The following is a 14,845-nucleotide window of genomic DNA, read 5'->3' on the forward strand; positions in this document are numbered from 1 at the left end:
GATTAGAAAACAACCTGTGATATATTTATACTGTGTATTATTTTATATTCCTGAACTGATTTGAAGACAAAGACAAAATCGTTCAGAAATGTTTGTTCTCACAAGCTGGTCCAGCTGGCTCTTATCCAGTGTTTTTCACCAAACTGCCAGATTGCCTAAGAGAGTGCGCTTCTGTCTGTTAAGTTTTAGTTAGTTCAGTATTCTTGTGTTGTTGGTCTGTGAGTTTGTTAACTTTGTGTGACACATGTTCTATACTGTTCTGCAGTGTTTTAGTAAAGTCTTTGTTACTGTTTAAATGTCCTTCTTGCCTCGAGAGTCATTCCTGACACCCCTATTTGTGAATCTAAGAGCTCTCCTCCATTAAGGTGGTGACTTCATTCAGTTGAATTACTTGACTGTAAGCAAGCACCGAGCTAATAGAACAAGATGACACCAAGTTGAATTACTCACCTGTAAGCAAGCACCAAGCTCATAGCATGTTCTGAAGTTGATTAAACACACACACAAAGATAATACATTTGCACAAGCCAATATACTGTGACCGCCATTATGTAAGCCATGATTGATTTGAAATTGTACTTGAACAGTGACATCATGTTTCCTTCATGGGCCTGCAGTATCTTGATAAAAGAGAGCACATGGTATCAGAAACACGTATTTGCCTCTACAGCTTACTGTAAATGTGATTAAGTATAGTTTTAAGATTATGTACAGATATACTGGGATGTGGGATAAGCCTTGTGCATATTACAACATACAACAGGCGTCAAAAGACCTGAAAGGGACTCACACCATAAACATCTCAATTTGTGTTTCATTTTAAAGAAGACAAAATGAGATGGTACATTTATGATTCACTGTATATTTATGCTATGTGTTCTTTCTCTCTCTCTCTCTCTCTCTGTGTGTGTGTGTGTGTGTGTGTGTGTGCGTGCGCATGTGTGTTCATCGTAGCACATAGGCTTGCTCAGGCGGTGGCTCAGGGGTAGAGTGCCTGGATGGTAACCGTAAGGTTGCCAGTTCGAACCCGGGCTCCCCCAGAGTTACTGTCGAAGTGTCCTTGAGCAAGACACTGAACCCCTAATTGCTCCCGATGTGCTAGTTGGTGCCTTGCATGGTTTCCGCTGCCATCGGTGTATGAATGGGTGAATGTAATGCACAATCTCTGTAAAGCGCCTTGGATAAAGGCGCTATATAAATGCACCATTTACCATTTATTTACTCACTGCTGAAGAGATATACAGTATATGTTTATTGGCACCCTTCACTCTCTTTCTTCTAAAAGTAAAACTTAAGACATTTACACATGGAACCAAAACCGCAGAAAAGGAAACAGCCCCTCGACATTCCTCCTCAGCCAACAAAAGTTGTTGATGTGTGCAAATCATCACCAGTCATGTGATTTGGACTGGATTCAAATTTGCACAACCCACTGTGGTTTTGTTTAATGTCATTTTGCGGTAGGTGAGGCCAAACCATTCGGAGGTGTTCTGTGATGAGAGATCTGAATGAGCGTGAAAATGAATACAGACGCTGGCTGCAGATGGCTATCCAGGATGATCCTTTGTGTGCTTCTAGGTAAGACATCCAGCATAATCATTTGCGTCTCACTTTAACAAATGCCCATTTAACCACTTAATAGCATACTTTGTTGTATATGTCTCTACAAGCTCTCAACGCATCACTGTTGCAACACATTTTGAGCTTGTATATCTGCTATTTTTTCTGAATGGTTGCCTATTGTATTGCCAAAGGTTAGTGTATTTTCACCAAACGTTTGGCTGTTGTATGTTGTAAAATGTATGGCTATTTTGTCCTTATCCCTTATTATTAGAATAAGGAAGCTATGGTTTATGTGGTTAAATGGAGTAAGTGGAATGTGGTGATGAATAATTTGGATCGGATTTGTAAATTATGATTCTTAATTTTAATGTTATTTTATTTTAAGTGTGTGAACCTGTCCTTATGTAGGCCTAAACTACATTGTAACGTTTTAGTATAAATTGCCTATATACACATTCACAGCCGAGTTTAACAAATTATTGATTACTAATGATAATTGAACAATAATAGAATAATAGTACACTATCGTAAACTACAATCATGAGAAACATGATTGAAACATGATGAGAAACTATTCTTTCTTTAATCAACAACTTCTGGTTGGCTTGGCCATAAAAAATCGGTTAACTGTATCTTTCGTCTATGGTTCAAACTAGAGATGTCCCGATACGTTATCGGGAAAAGTATCGGATCGGCCTTTATTTTTCATAGCGGGTCATATCGGTATCCGTGAATATACCAGTCTAACCACTGATCCGACACAGGGGTAAGGGGTTGACACTATGGGGTAGATTTTGAAGGTGCGTTTTACCAATGGAAATACATAAATTGGCCTCGCTCTGCGCACATTCGTATTATGAAAGGCATATCGGCCCGTGTTGAACGCACTGGCCCGTGTTGAACGCACACACATTATGGCTTACCGCGTTCCTGAATATTTTAGCATTGTGGGAGTGTTAATTATTTTCGCTTTGCGCAATTTGCTATTAAGCCCCTTGACCTAAAGACACTCAGCGCATAACGATTAGACGTGGGTCTGACCACCTCATAAACGCAACAAGCACTGTTTGATTTTACACTTGAGCGGCTCTGGGATGCTGGTAGAGTGTTGCCATGTCTGTTTATTATAAGCGGCTTCTTTTTCTGTAAAGTTCTGTGTAAATATTGGTAGTTGTACTATTTTGTGGTTGCTTTTCTTGTTTCTAAAGTGGTTATTTGGGCTTTTCTCCTATGTTGTTTAAACCAGTGATCCTCACACAGCACATTCCCATGTCAAGGATCCCCAGATGAATGCATTTGCCCAACTAAGGACAGCTAATCCAAAAATTAAATAAAAAGATTACTTTTGAAAATAGCAGATCTATACCAGCTCACAATGCATCACATTCATTCATTAAAACTATGAACTCTGACTGCAGGGGGATATATAATGATCATTATAACAATGTGCAAGAACATATTTAAAAAGAAGGAAGAACTTTATATTTGTGGACAATCAAAATGTTTTTTTATTTTAATGTGGTGTCATTCAAATTAATCTGGATATGGCAGACTCACTATTTAGAAAATAAAAACATGGCACTTCATTTAAAATAGGTTACAGACCCCTGTTATATGCGCTTATTTTTATAGACCTATTTACTTGTTTCTATGAGACATGGCAGTTTTGCGTCTTTTTAAAGAAAATGTTGAGATTAGAAACGGTTAAGGTTTTAAGGTTGAGAAATGAAAGAATTCATTTCTCAACCTTAAAAATAAATAAAAACATCTCCATAATCCGTGGGAAATGTGCTTTCATATGCTGTATCACACCCGATTCAAGTCTTCTTCAATAAAATGCTACGAGCGAACTCAGCGAAGACCATACCATCGGGGCCACAGCATTACGCAGCACGCATTCAACTCATTCCTTCGTCGTGACTTGAATGAAATAAAATATAATAAACGTTATTTTACTGGTGTTTTTCAATAGAAACAAATAAAGAGCGTGTGTAGGCTACTGTGTGCAAGTGCAACAGTGCATATACATGCATGCACTAGGCTATATTTCTTCCGTGTCGGGATGGTGATTGAGCTCTTCAAGTTCACAGCCTGTTTGGTCTTTCATAAAAAAACGTTGATATTAGCCTATAAACACTCATGGTTCTCTCATTTCTCAACCGTTTTATTAAATGTAAAAATCTCCATATTCCTTAGGAATCTTGCTTTCATTCGCTGTATGGTACATGGTTCTATCGTTATCGAATTAATTAATTACGCATGGATTTCCAATTTGCCAATATGCTGCTATCTACTCGCAATTCCATTCCGATCTGAAAGGTGGGTCTGTTCTTTTGAGGCATAAAGGTGACAGCATGCAGTGCAATAGGAATAATTAACCCAAATGTGACAAAGGCATGTCATGTCTTCTATGGTGCCAGCCTGAAGAAATGTCATACCACGATCCCCAAAGTGCGCATTCCGTATGTGACATCAGCTGACTGGTAAAGAGAATAGTACGGACATGTTGATTGGGTACGTCTCAAACACGCCTTAAACACACCCATGACTAATTCAAGGCCGTTTTGCGCACTCCGCGGGGTGTCAAAAGCGCTTCTTAACATGCCCAAAATTGCAATATGACATACTACACGCCCCCAGATCATAATACTGTAATTAGATTAGTAATATAGAAGTAAGTAAAATAGAAGTCCTAAATCGACCCCTATGGCAGGTAAATAAAATGTTGGGGCATGTGGAGTTTGCTTTGGAGTTGCCCAAACCGCAAGTGCACATTTGAGTGAGGAGTCTGCTATAAACACAACACGAGACATATTGCTAGATAGCTATAAACACAACATGAGATCACGATACTGGTATCGGTATTCAGCATCGGTATCGGCTAACACAGAAATTGAGGTATCGGGATCGGATCGGAAAGCGAACATCCCTATAGTTCAAACCTGGACTGTTAAGTGTTTGTTAGTAATCTAAGTGGAAGTACTGTACTTAAGTACCATGTTGGAGATAAATTATTTGTAATATTTCCAATTTTCATTATACTTTTACTTCTACTCCACTACATCTCAGATTCAAATATTGTACTTTTATCCGCTACATTTATTTGAAAGCTTTAGTTACTAGTTACTTTTAACTAGTAATTATTATTACAAAACATACGTTAACCACTTCAGACCTAGATAGATTTTTGGCACTTTTTTTCCTTTTTACATTTCGATGCCAATACTTTTGTACTTTCACTCAAGTACATTTTGAATTCCGGAGTTTAACTTGTAACGGAGTAGTTCTACATTGCAGTATTGACACTTTTACTTAAGTAAAACATGCAAGTACTTCCAAGCAGATAGCCTAAACTCAAATCTAGTGGCTTCAATTAATAGATTAGTGATCAAAAAGATCACAGAGCACTGGTCCACCTGTTTCTGGAAAATAAGCCTTGTACAATGGCCTAGGAGAATATAGGGCTCACAAGTTTGGGAGAAATGGACAAATATCATTAAACAAAAATTCAATAGAACCAATAGAATAGATAAGAGAATGACAAGCATGTCAGAGGTCCCAAAAATAACTTTGGGAATAATTCTGGGCCAATCCATTTTGAGAGGGAGCACTTACCACCTTACAGTGTAATTGACCAGCGTCAGATTTAATTCTCACAGTAGCCTGGTCCCAATAGGCTATAACAGTGGTTCCCAAAGTGGGGTCAGGGGACCCCTAGGGGTCATTGAGGGAGTTCCAAGGGGTCCCCAGCTAAATGATAGTTTGGAACCAAATGGAACCTTATGGGTCTGTAACTCTGAGAGTGTACACATGGAACCAAATGGACCTGTCACTCTCAGAGTTAAATTATCTTTGATTTTACAATATAAATGGGGGTCCCAGAGATAGAAATGCCAATATATAGGGGCCGTAGCCTGTATATCAAACTGGGGGCCCTTGAAATTAAACGGGTTTAAAATCACTGCTAGAGCCGTACAAATCTTATGGGGTGCCCTGGCTGGCATACCTTTTCAAACGGGGGTCCGCAGGTTAATGAGTATAGTTTTGGGGGTCCTCCACTGGTCTATAATATCTACACAAACCTCTCTGATTTAGGTGGTGCATGCGCAGAGGGCATTGAAGCCACAGTGGGAGCAGACGTTACCTTAAATTGCCAATATGACGCCCAGTACTACGGCAGGCTGGCTGTCTGCTGGGGCCGAGGGGCCATACCCAACAGGGGCTGCGGCAACGAGGTCATCAGGGCCGACGAGCACGGCGTGACCAGACTGTCGGAGCGTTACCTGCTCATGGGGGACTTGAACCAGGGACACGTTTCCTTGACCATCAGGCAGGTCCAGGAAAGCGACTCTGGGGTTTACGGCTGCCGCGTGGACATACCTGGCTGGTTCAATGACCACAAGCACGAGATGACGCTGACCGTTGTTCCAGGTGAGACGATCAGTGACTCAATAGCCATTGGAAGAAAACAATGTTCTGTGTGTGTTCGTTAATGCATGGAAAATGATCCAAACATGGCATTAAGCACATGAATAATTATTCATAATTGACACAACGGTAACTATGCACAAAACTTTTTCCTTGTAAAACTGTACTGTGACAATAACGTTGATGCTATTTCTGATTCTTTGAACAACCTTTTTGCTTTCCAATAATGACCGTGGTATTGCTTTCCTGCTCAGCGCCTCCTCGGCCGTTGAGCTTGGAGGTACGAGAGGTGAAGGCGAGGACTGTCACAGTTCGCTGGACTCCTGGATTTGATGGAGGCCACCCCGTCACATCCTACAGAATAGACTTCAAGAACAATATGGGTAAACACAGTTTCATACTCATGTGTCAATTAACTGACAAACATGTTTTCAACTTGAAAAGAAGTGCCGACTGACGTGTTCGATGAAGTATGAATTAGTCATAATCGACCATAAACCAGCATAATTCATACAGTATAAGGCTATTCAAGAGCTTTGGACCTCACGTTTAGCATGTTTATCATTTGAGTTGTACTATACACATGCATACAAGCCAATGGCGTATTATAATGTTGATTCTCTTGGTGCAGAGTCATGGGGGACTGCAGTGACAGCTGGAGACATCAACCCTGCTCTAACTCAGGTCACCTTGATTGATATGCGTCCGGCTAAATCCTATAACGTCCGTATGTTTGCTGTGAACGATGTGGGCATGAGTGAAGCCAGCAATGTTGTTTCTGTCACCACCAAAGAAGCAGGTATAACTGTGGTATTATCACATCTGATAAAGATGTTCCGAATACTCATTCAAAAGGGATTTTAATGTAAGTCAACGTCAAACAGATTCCTCTTAAACCTTTTCGTTTCGTCGTAGCACCGGAAGGTCCTCCACTGGATATACGCCTCGATGCTCTTTCTTCTCGCAGTATAAAAGCCATTTGGAAAGTAAGTAATCATACCGTTGATCATTTGTTGGGCCGCGAAACCGTCGTAAGGAGGATATGCAATTTCATGTGTTAGATCTCTAACTCGATATCTTACAAAGGTCAAGATATGTCTCTTTTTGATACAGAGACAGTTATGGCAGCAAGACTAACTGTTCTGTATACTACAGCATGTCAAATTAATGTCAGAGCTGAAATTGACATGTAAATATGAAATAAATGCTTAAACATGTAGGCTAGTAACAACCAATATGTCAATTTGAAGCAATTTGAAGCCCTGCTTTCATATGACATGAAAAACAATTCAATGATTTAGCCTCGGTCGGAAACGGTCACATATTGATTAGAACATTGTCGTTCATAACCTCTGACATATCACCGTAGAAGTGGTTCCCAAAGTGGGGACCACCAGGGGTCCTTGAAGGAGATCCAGGGGGTCTCCAGCTAAATGATAGTTAGGAACCAAATGGACCCTTATGGGACTGAAACTCTGAGAGTTATTAACAGTGATTTTACAATATACAAATGGGGGGGGGGGGGGGGGGGGCTAATGAGTATCAATTTGGGGATCCTTTACATGAAACAGTTTGGGAACCACTGCCGTAGAAGGATGAGACTGATTGTATCTGGAAGCTTATTGTCTCATGAAATATTTTATATATTTTATTTTATTTTATTTCATTAAAAGAAAATGCAAATGTGTGCAGTGGTGGAAAGTAACTAAGTACATGTACTTAAGTGCTGTACTTAAGTACAGTTGTGAGGTATTTGTACTTTACTTGAGTATTTCCAATACTTTTACTTCTACGCCACTACAACTCAGAGCCAAATATTGTACTTCCACTACATTGATTTGAAAACTTTAGTTACTTTGTATATATTTTGATAAAAAATCATACAATAATCACTTCAGCTCTATACTGTATATGTAGGCTAGCCTACATTTCGGCCATTTGAAAATAGCAGATCTGTGAGCCTGTAGATCTGCTATTTTCAAAAGATTTTTTACACATTTGAAAACTTGAAATGAGACATTCTGCACAATGAGTAGCCTACTTTCTACTTGTTGGTACTTTAAGTACATTTTGATGCCAATACTTTTGTACTTTTACTTAAGTGCATTTTGCATTCAGGATTTCTACTTGTAACGGAAGATTTCTATATTGCAGTATTGATACTTTTACTTAAGTCAAACAATTGAGTACTTTTTCCAACACTGGTTTTATGTCAACTATAGGCTCCCAGGACAGAGCTCCGTAACGGGGTTCTCCGCAGCTACGCCATTAGCTACAGGGAGTACGACTCAGTGAGCAGACTGTACGGGAGGTGGCACCACCTTAGTCGGACGGCCACACAGGAGCAGGAAAGTGTCATCTTGAACAATCTGAAGCCATCCACCCAGTACAATGTTCTTATTCAGGCTAGAACAAGTGCAGGTATAGGGCCTGCAGCCCCTGGAGAAGGCTTCACACTGGATGAGGGTAGGCTGACACAATCATAACACATGTCACCTGTATGTGTTTCAATATAGAAAACAATTGTGATGGTGGCCATAGATACATTTTGAGTAGAATTCACATTTCAGTCCAAATGTACTATAACATAGATGATTACTCCTGCGTGTGTGCGTGTGCGTGCACGTCTATTCTTAACAGTGACTGACATGTTAAAGCGTAAAAGTGAAAGATATATTATTTTGTTTTGCAAGTTACTTCATTTCATGTGAGGTGGATATTGATAGAAATTGGAAATGAAAAGGTATAATTGTATGCCATCCCTCCCAAGTTCCCTCAACTTCAACAGCTGAGACTACACTCGCCGCCACAGCCTGGTGGGAACAAACCACTGAAAGCCTCCCCCCAGGTACACGCTTTTAAATATTATTAATCATTATATATTACATTTTTATCCCACGATTTTGCAACACATTTTTTCACCCAGTGTCAATAATCTAATGTAATCCTGGGCGCTACACTTCCTCTTCCAACCTGGGGGGGCAGCGGACTGACCTCATGCTTCCTTCTATGCTTGAGGAGTCCAAGCTGCTTCTTTTCACCTGACAGGGGAGAGTTTCCCCGGCCGGACGTAGTGTGTGGAAGGAACACGTTATTCCAACCAGTTCCTTTCCCCTCCATCAGGCGCCCCGGCTGGCCAGGGGGAGGTAGTTTAGAGACCAGGATTACTGCATGGTTTTTGTGAGGGTACCTATCTACCCTAGGGGACACGGGGAGAACATGCAAACTCCACACATAAAGGCCCTTTCGCCAACCCCGCCTCGGTTATGGGCACTGATGACACAGAGGAGAGAACAGGCCTTAACTTTCTCTTTGTATCTTCCAGTTTGCCCTGACTCCCTCGTGGTGGAGCTAATAGAGGTTAAGCATGAGACGGTCACCCTCCGCTGGGCGTCTGGGTTCCATGGAGGGAGCCCCGTCACTTCCTTTGAGCTGGAGTACAAAACCCTAAACGGTGAGAGAAAATCATCGGTCGGGAAAAAGTATACTCAAAGTTGTTACTTATAACTTAAGTAAAAGTATCAATACTGCAAGTTAGATATACTTACGTTACAAGTGAAAGTGCAGAATTCAAAATGCACTTGATTAAAAGTACAAGTTATTGGCATCAAAATTTACTTAAAGTACTAAAAGTAAAAGTACTAGTAACTAGTAAATAAAGTTTTCCAAAAAAGAACATTTAGTTGATCAATATTTGCCTCTGAGACGTAGTGGAGTAGAAGAAAAAGTACTGGAAGTCAAGTAAAGTACAAATGCCTCAAAATTGTAGTAAGTACAGTATACTTATGTACTGAGCCTGGATGTTACTATGGTGTGTATTATAGCATTGAGTGTGTGGACCTTTGTGTTACCGCAGCCTCCTGGGATTCCACAAAGCTTTTTGGAGACATCAGCCCCAACTGGACAGAGGCCACTATAATAGAGACACACCCTGCTACCTACAACATGCGCATGTTTGCCAGGAACAGCGTGGGCCTGAGCGACCCCAGCAATGTCCTGACAGTTACCATCAGTGAGAGAGCAGGTATGGTTTTAATGGACTCCAACAATTATGCGTCTTGTCTGTTTATTTCTTTGTTTGTTTGTCTTGTTTAATTTGACGCTTCATCTGATATTGTTTATCTACAGTACGGGTGAAGGTTCAGTTCAATTTGAATGCTGGCTAATGCTTATAAATTTACTATCATGTTTCATCATGCTTTTCAAACATCCTCTACATTTAGGGCCAGGTACCATTACAGCTACAACTACAGCTACAACTACAACAACCGAAGGTAATAATAATAATAATAAACTTTATTTATATAGCACCTTTCATACATAAAATGCAACCCAAAGTGCTTCACATAAAACAAATAACAAGCAGCAGAATGCCAGAAAACAAAAAAGCAGGTCAATACAAGACAAATTATATACACAAATACAAAGAGTAAAAATGGTAAGGAAGATTTTCAACAAAGTAGGGGTCTATATTTCGTCCCCTGGGGTAGTTCCCTCCTTTTTTGCTTCAACACCAAATGTCTTCAGAAAATACTTAATCTACAAGCTCACAGCCAAATGTTCACCTATATTGTAACCTCTAACAAGAGTTTCACTTCCATAAGACCACATTATGTGCAGATGAACTTCCTCCTGAGCACTTGTTGTTGTCTGCACTCTGCAGGTCATGAGGGGGGGCAGCTCTCAACAACCCTCTCCACTGACACCCAGGCTGCTGTGAGTATGATGCCAAATGGAACACTTTTGTGCCCTTAAAAAAATAAAATCACACCCGTGTGAAGTGAGGGGCGCTCTTATCATCATACATCATCTCATTCCGGCCAATCACAATTGGCGTCCGCACCTTCATCATCAACTCAGTCAAAATTGTCCATTCATTGTCAATGGCATTTTAATGTTTGTGTAGGACAAAGTTTGTGCACACACTAAGCTCTGGTCCATAGCTCTAATGCCTTCATTAGAGCTATGTTACTCTTCTCTTTCTGCGCTCACATGAAATGCAGACCAGCCTCTCATTGCACTTTTTGGCCAGAAAAGTTTTTCTTTTTTTTTTCAACTGAAGGAAAAACCTTGTCCATGTGGTTTTATCTTGACAATATCCAGCCCATTCAATGACCATAAAACATACAACTAACAGACAGTTGCACACTTGCACATACTAGGTACCGTGAGTAGATGGGGTTGATTAAAGCAGCCGGGTGGCCTGTGTGGACTGGCCTGCAGTGCTTTTTGTGTAAAGGAAGCGGACAGTTTCAGGAGATGTGCTATTCTGGAACCTGGATGTTCTGCTCTTAATGCTCATAGTCTTTTGAGAAAAGGAAGGAAATGAAACTGTTAGTCAGCTCTTCGCTGCTGCTCTAATTTCCATTAAAATAGCCTATCTACAACAAGGCAAGCTCACAATGTATTGCAACACAACACGCTGTAAACTTGTACGGTAGATCTGTATTTTTTTTAATATATAATGACATGCCCAAAATAGGGATGCCAGCCACGTTGAAAGTGGGTAAAAATCAGGCACATTGGCTGCATAATTGCAGACACTTTTGCAGAAAGTCAAATAATGGCCGATATTTTGACCAGACCGCTATAATCGGTCTGGCTCTATATCATTATGACTGTTACTGTATTTTTCTTTGCTAGGTGAGTGGTGACAAGAGCCATGGTAATGTGGTTGCATGGGTGGTTCCAGTGGTGATGCTGATGGTAATTGTTGCCATAGCAATTACATGGCAATTAAAACGTGAGTATGAGTACGACTAACAATAAGATTAATTTGATTTAAAAAGTCCATACATTTTCCCCAGTTTTTATGTATTTAATTGTTACACCTGATCTTTCCGCAGGCATGAATAAACTTAAAACGGGCACCTTGTCAATGTGAGTGTTTATTTATAAGATGCGGTCACATGGGGCAAATCATTAACACTCAACTGCACACTGGAATTGAATAATGATTTTGTGGTTTGTTTTCAGAGCGTGGCTAAAGAATGGCTCCCAACGCTACAGAGACACTGAGCCCATTTCAGAGCTGTAAAGGAGCAGTGGTTCTCAAACATATACCGGGGGTATGGTCAGGTGTAGCCCTGCTACAATATGTTATTATTATTACATACATAAACATATACCGGGGGTATGGTCAGGTGTAGCCCTGCTACAATATGTTATTTTTATTACATTTTTATGTCCATCTTTTAGTGTCTGTGTAAACACAAACTTTGTCCTAACACAAACATTAAATGCCATTGACAATGAATGGACAATTTTGAGTGTTTGTGTAAACACAAACATCACGTAAACACCAATATGGGAACCCATTGGCAAAAAAGGAAAAACAGCTCCCTCTGCTGTTTGTCTGAATTTGCCTCTGGGGGCAGGCCTCAATAGAATGTGTATAACAGGATGTTGGCCCGTTTGGCACGCCCTCAGCCCTCCACTTCCTGTGGTGCGCCTGTGTTTTCATTCCCACTATCAACAATGGCCTTGCTGACAGATTCGGTAGCACAGCACAGAATCTGTTCTTGAGAGATTACATAAACACAAACATCATGTAAACACAAACATTGGAGACAAAAGTGAGGAATGAGATGATGAATGATGATGTATGATGATAAGAGCGCCCCTCACTTTACACGGGTGTGATTTTTTTACGGTGGGTGGTTGACGTACATTATTGGGTTAGGGTTACATTAAAATCAATTATGATATGGTTCACCATACACAGATTGAACTGATTTTATGAACTTTTATTAATAAAAGAAGCCCTAGGAGTGCCACAAAGTAATTCTAGGGGTACTATTAGCTACACCCATTTGTGAAACACAGAGAAGTAGCCTTTGGTCTAAGGCTTAGACCAAAGGCTACTTCTCTATTTACACAATTGTAAAATAGCTTAGACTCTAAGCTATTTTACAATTGTGTAAATAGTAAGCATGAGCCTTGCTGATTGTTTTCTTTACATTTAGATGACTGCATGGGTTTCACCGCTTTATCGGGATAAATCTTCTGAAATGTGTCTTACATCCCAGGAAGTATAGTTTGTTTGAAGTGTTTCACCCAATCACCTAATACTATAACAAAACTATGTTTTAGCAAACAACATATAAAATAAATACTTTGACATATGATATTAGACATTATCATATGTGGCTGCAGTGCCTCTGTAATCCTTAAAGTGTTTACTCCACACAGGAATACTGAGGCCTACTTTGAACCTAGACTGTGATTTAACAGTTTGACAGACTTTAGGGACAATGGAGTTCTGCAGTTATCTGTTCAGTCACGCTTATATGTTGGACCTGTCTGTTTGATGGTGAAAGAGGATGTTCTTCAAATAAAATATGAGACGGGTGATGTGGCTTTTTTATGAACACTATATAAGTAACGTATGACGAATAAAGAGATAACCAGAACTTTCTTTCTGTGAAGTCTATTAGGTGGACACACGTGATGCTGCAGGACCAAGTGCACAAAGCGAAAATCCAGATTGATTCCACAAAGTTATATACATTTAGATCCCACCTCTCTGGTCAGTGAAAGAGAGAGACAGGGAAAGATAGACAGGATGGCAGAGAAGAAGGAGAAGGGAGGGGGTGTAGTGGGCCGAAACTCCTTATCTCGATGCAAAATAATAATGAGCAAGAAGCTAAGCAGAGCCTGGAATCTCCTCACTCCATGTCAAAATGACCCCTTTGAAGCCATCCTTAGGCTAGGGTTGTCCCGATCGGATTGGGTGATCGGAAATTGGGGCCGATCACGTCATTTTCAAATGATCAGAATCGGATCGGGAGCCAAAAAACGTTATTGGGACATCCCTATAGTATCAATATTATATCCATATCATGATATTAGACTGGAAATTGTCTGTGAATCGGATTGGGAAAAATCGATATCGGCAGTTGCTCAAAATCAAATGATCGGGAGCAAAAACAAAACGTGATCTGGACATCCCTACTAGTAAGTGGTACAAAGTGAAACAGAACTGCAGACTCCCAATCTTCCGCCGTAGTCTGAAAACCCACCTCTTGTCCTAGCCTCGACGACCTTTATACAGGCGTATGCATAGGCTCAACTTACGTAACTTTGATAGCATTTTATGTAGTCATATAGCACTCTATAGTGTTGTATACGCATGTCACGGCCCCTTGGCTTGGCCTGCAGGGCCTATGCTGTCTATATAGTGTACTGCCCTGTCTGTGTGTTTCTCCACAGATCATGTGGGCGTCGGCCCATTTGAGACTCCTCATTAGGTGCATTAGGAGCACCTGGCCAGTGCTCATGGAACCTCTATAAAAGAGGGCTTGCCAGCCATTCTCGGTGTCCCCCTCCAGATGACAGCACCCTTCTGTTTGTTTCGCTTTGCTGGTTGATCACCATATCAACCACACATCCACACTGACACCACTGATCTTACTGACTTCCACATCTCATACATTCTGTAAGCATTCTTTATATTAAGTTAGTATTAGTTACCTTTTGTAAATAAACTATTGTTATTTTGAACACTGCTACTGCATCCTCCTCAATTTGTCATGGCCCAACCGGCCGGGTTATGACAATACGCATAGTTTCATTATAGATTTTCCACTGGCGGCGAGAAAGCCTCATTGAGGATCACAGCGTCGGCTATGGGCTTGTTTTGACCAGAAATGCCATCTGGTACAAGAATGGAGATAAAGGCGATTGAAAGAAACGGAGTGGGCTCGGTTGCTAGAAATTCAAGATGGCACCCTCCAGTGTTGTTGACAATGTCAGCTAGCAACCCAAAGCTGATTTAAGTAATATCACGACCTGATCGATCAAGTCCTGGACCGGAAGTAGGCAGAAATGCATTGGACTCAGGCAACAGCCCAGC

The 14,845-nt window shown here is 40.6% G+C and overlaps 1 protein-coding gene across 3 annotated transcripts; it reads left to right on the top strand.

The window, feature by feature from the left end:
* Nucleotides 1-1,453: 1,453 nt before the first annotated feature.
* On the top strand, nucleotides 1,454-14,326 carry LOC310873342 (protein sidekick homolog). Of its 3 annotated transcripts, XM_083785706.1 has the most exons (15): nucleotides 1,454-1,578; nucleotides 5,659-5,994; nucleotides 6,246-6,374; nucleotides 6,623-6,790; nucleotides 6,907-6,977; nucleotides 8,214-8,457; nucleotides 8,762-8,839; nucleotides 9,317-9,445; nucleotides 9,848-10,015; nucleotides 10,215-10,265; nucleotides 10,655-10,707; nucleotides 11,635-11,734; nucleotides 11,838-11,871; nucleotides 11,968-12,059; nucleotides 14,203-14,326. In XM_083785706.1, exons 1-14 carry the CDS (start codon nucleotides 1,509-1,511, stop codon nucleotides 12,026-12,028), a joined length of 1,692 nt encoding a protein of 563 aa, XP_083641832.1. In that variant the 5' UTR covers nucleotides 1,454-1,508; the 3' UTR covers nucleotides 12,029-12,059; nucleotides 14,203-14,326. The 3 variants fall into 3 exon arrangements, with proteins under 3 accessions (XP_083641832.1, XP_083641831.1, XP_083641833.1); XM_083785705.1 differs by lacking the exon at nucleotides 14,203-14,326 and having other exon boundaries at nucleotides 11,968-13,280; XM_083785707.1 differs by lacking the exons at nucleotides 10,215-10,265; nucleotides 14,203-14,326 and having other exon boundaries at nucleotides 11,968-13,280.
* The last annotated feature ends 519 nt before the right edge of the window (nucleotides 14,327-14,845 follow it).

This window comes from Protomyctophum parallelum (genome assembly GCF_964188405.1).
Source record: "Protomyctophum parallelum genome assembly, chromosome: 16".
NCBI lineage: Eukaryota > Metazoa > Chordata > Actinopteri > Myctophiformes > Myctophidae > Protomyctophum > Protomyctophum parallelum.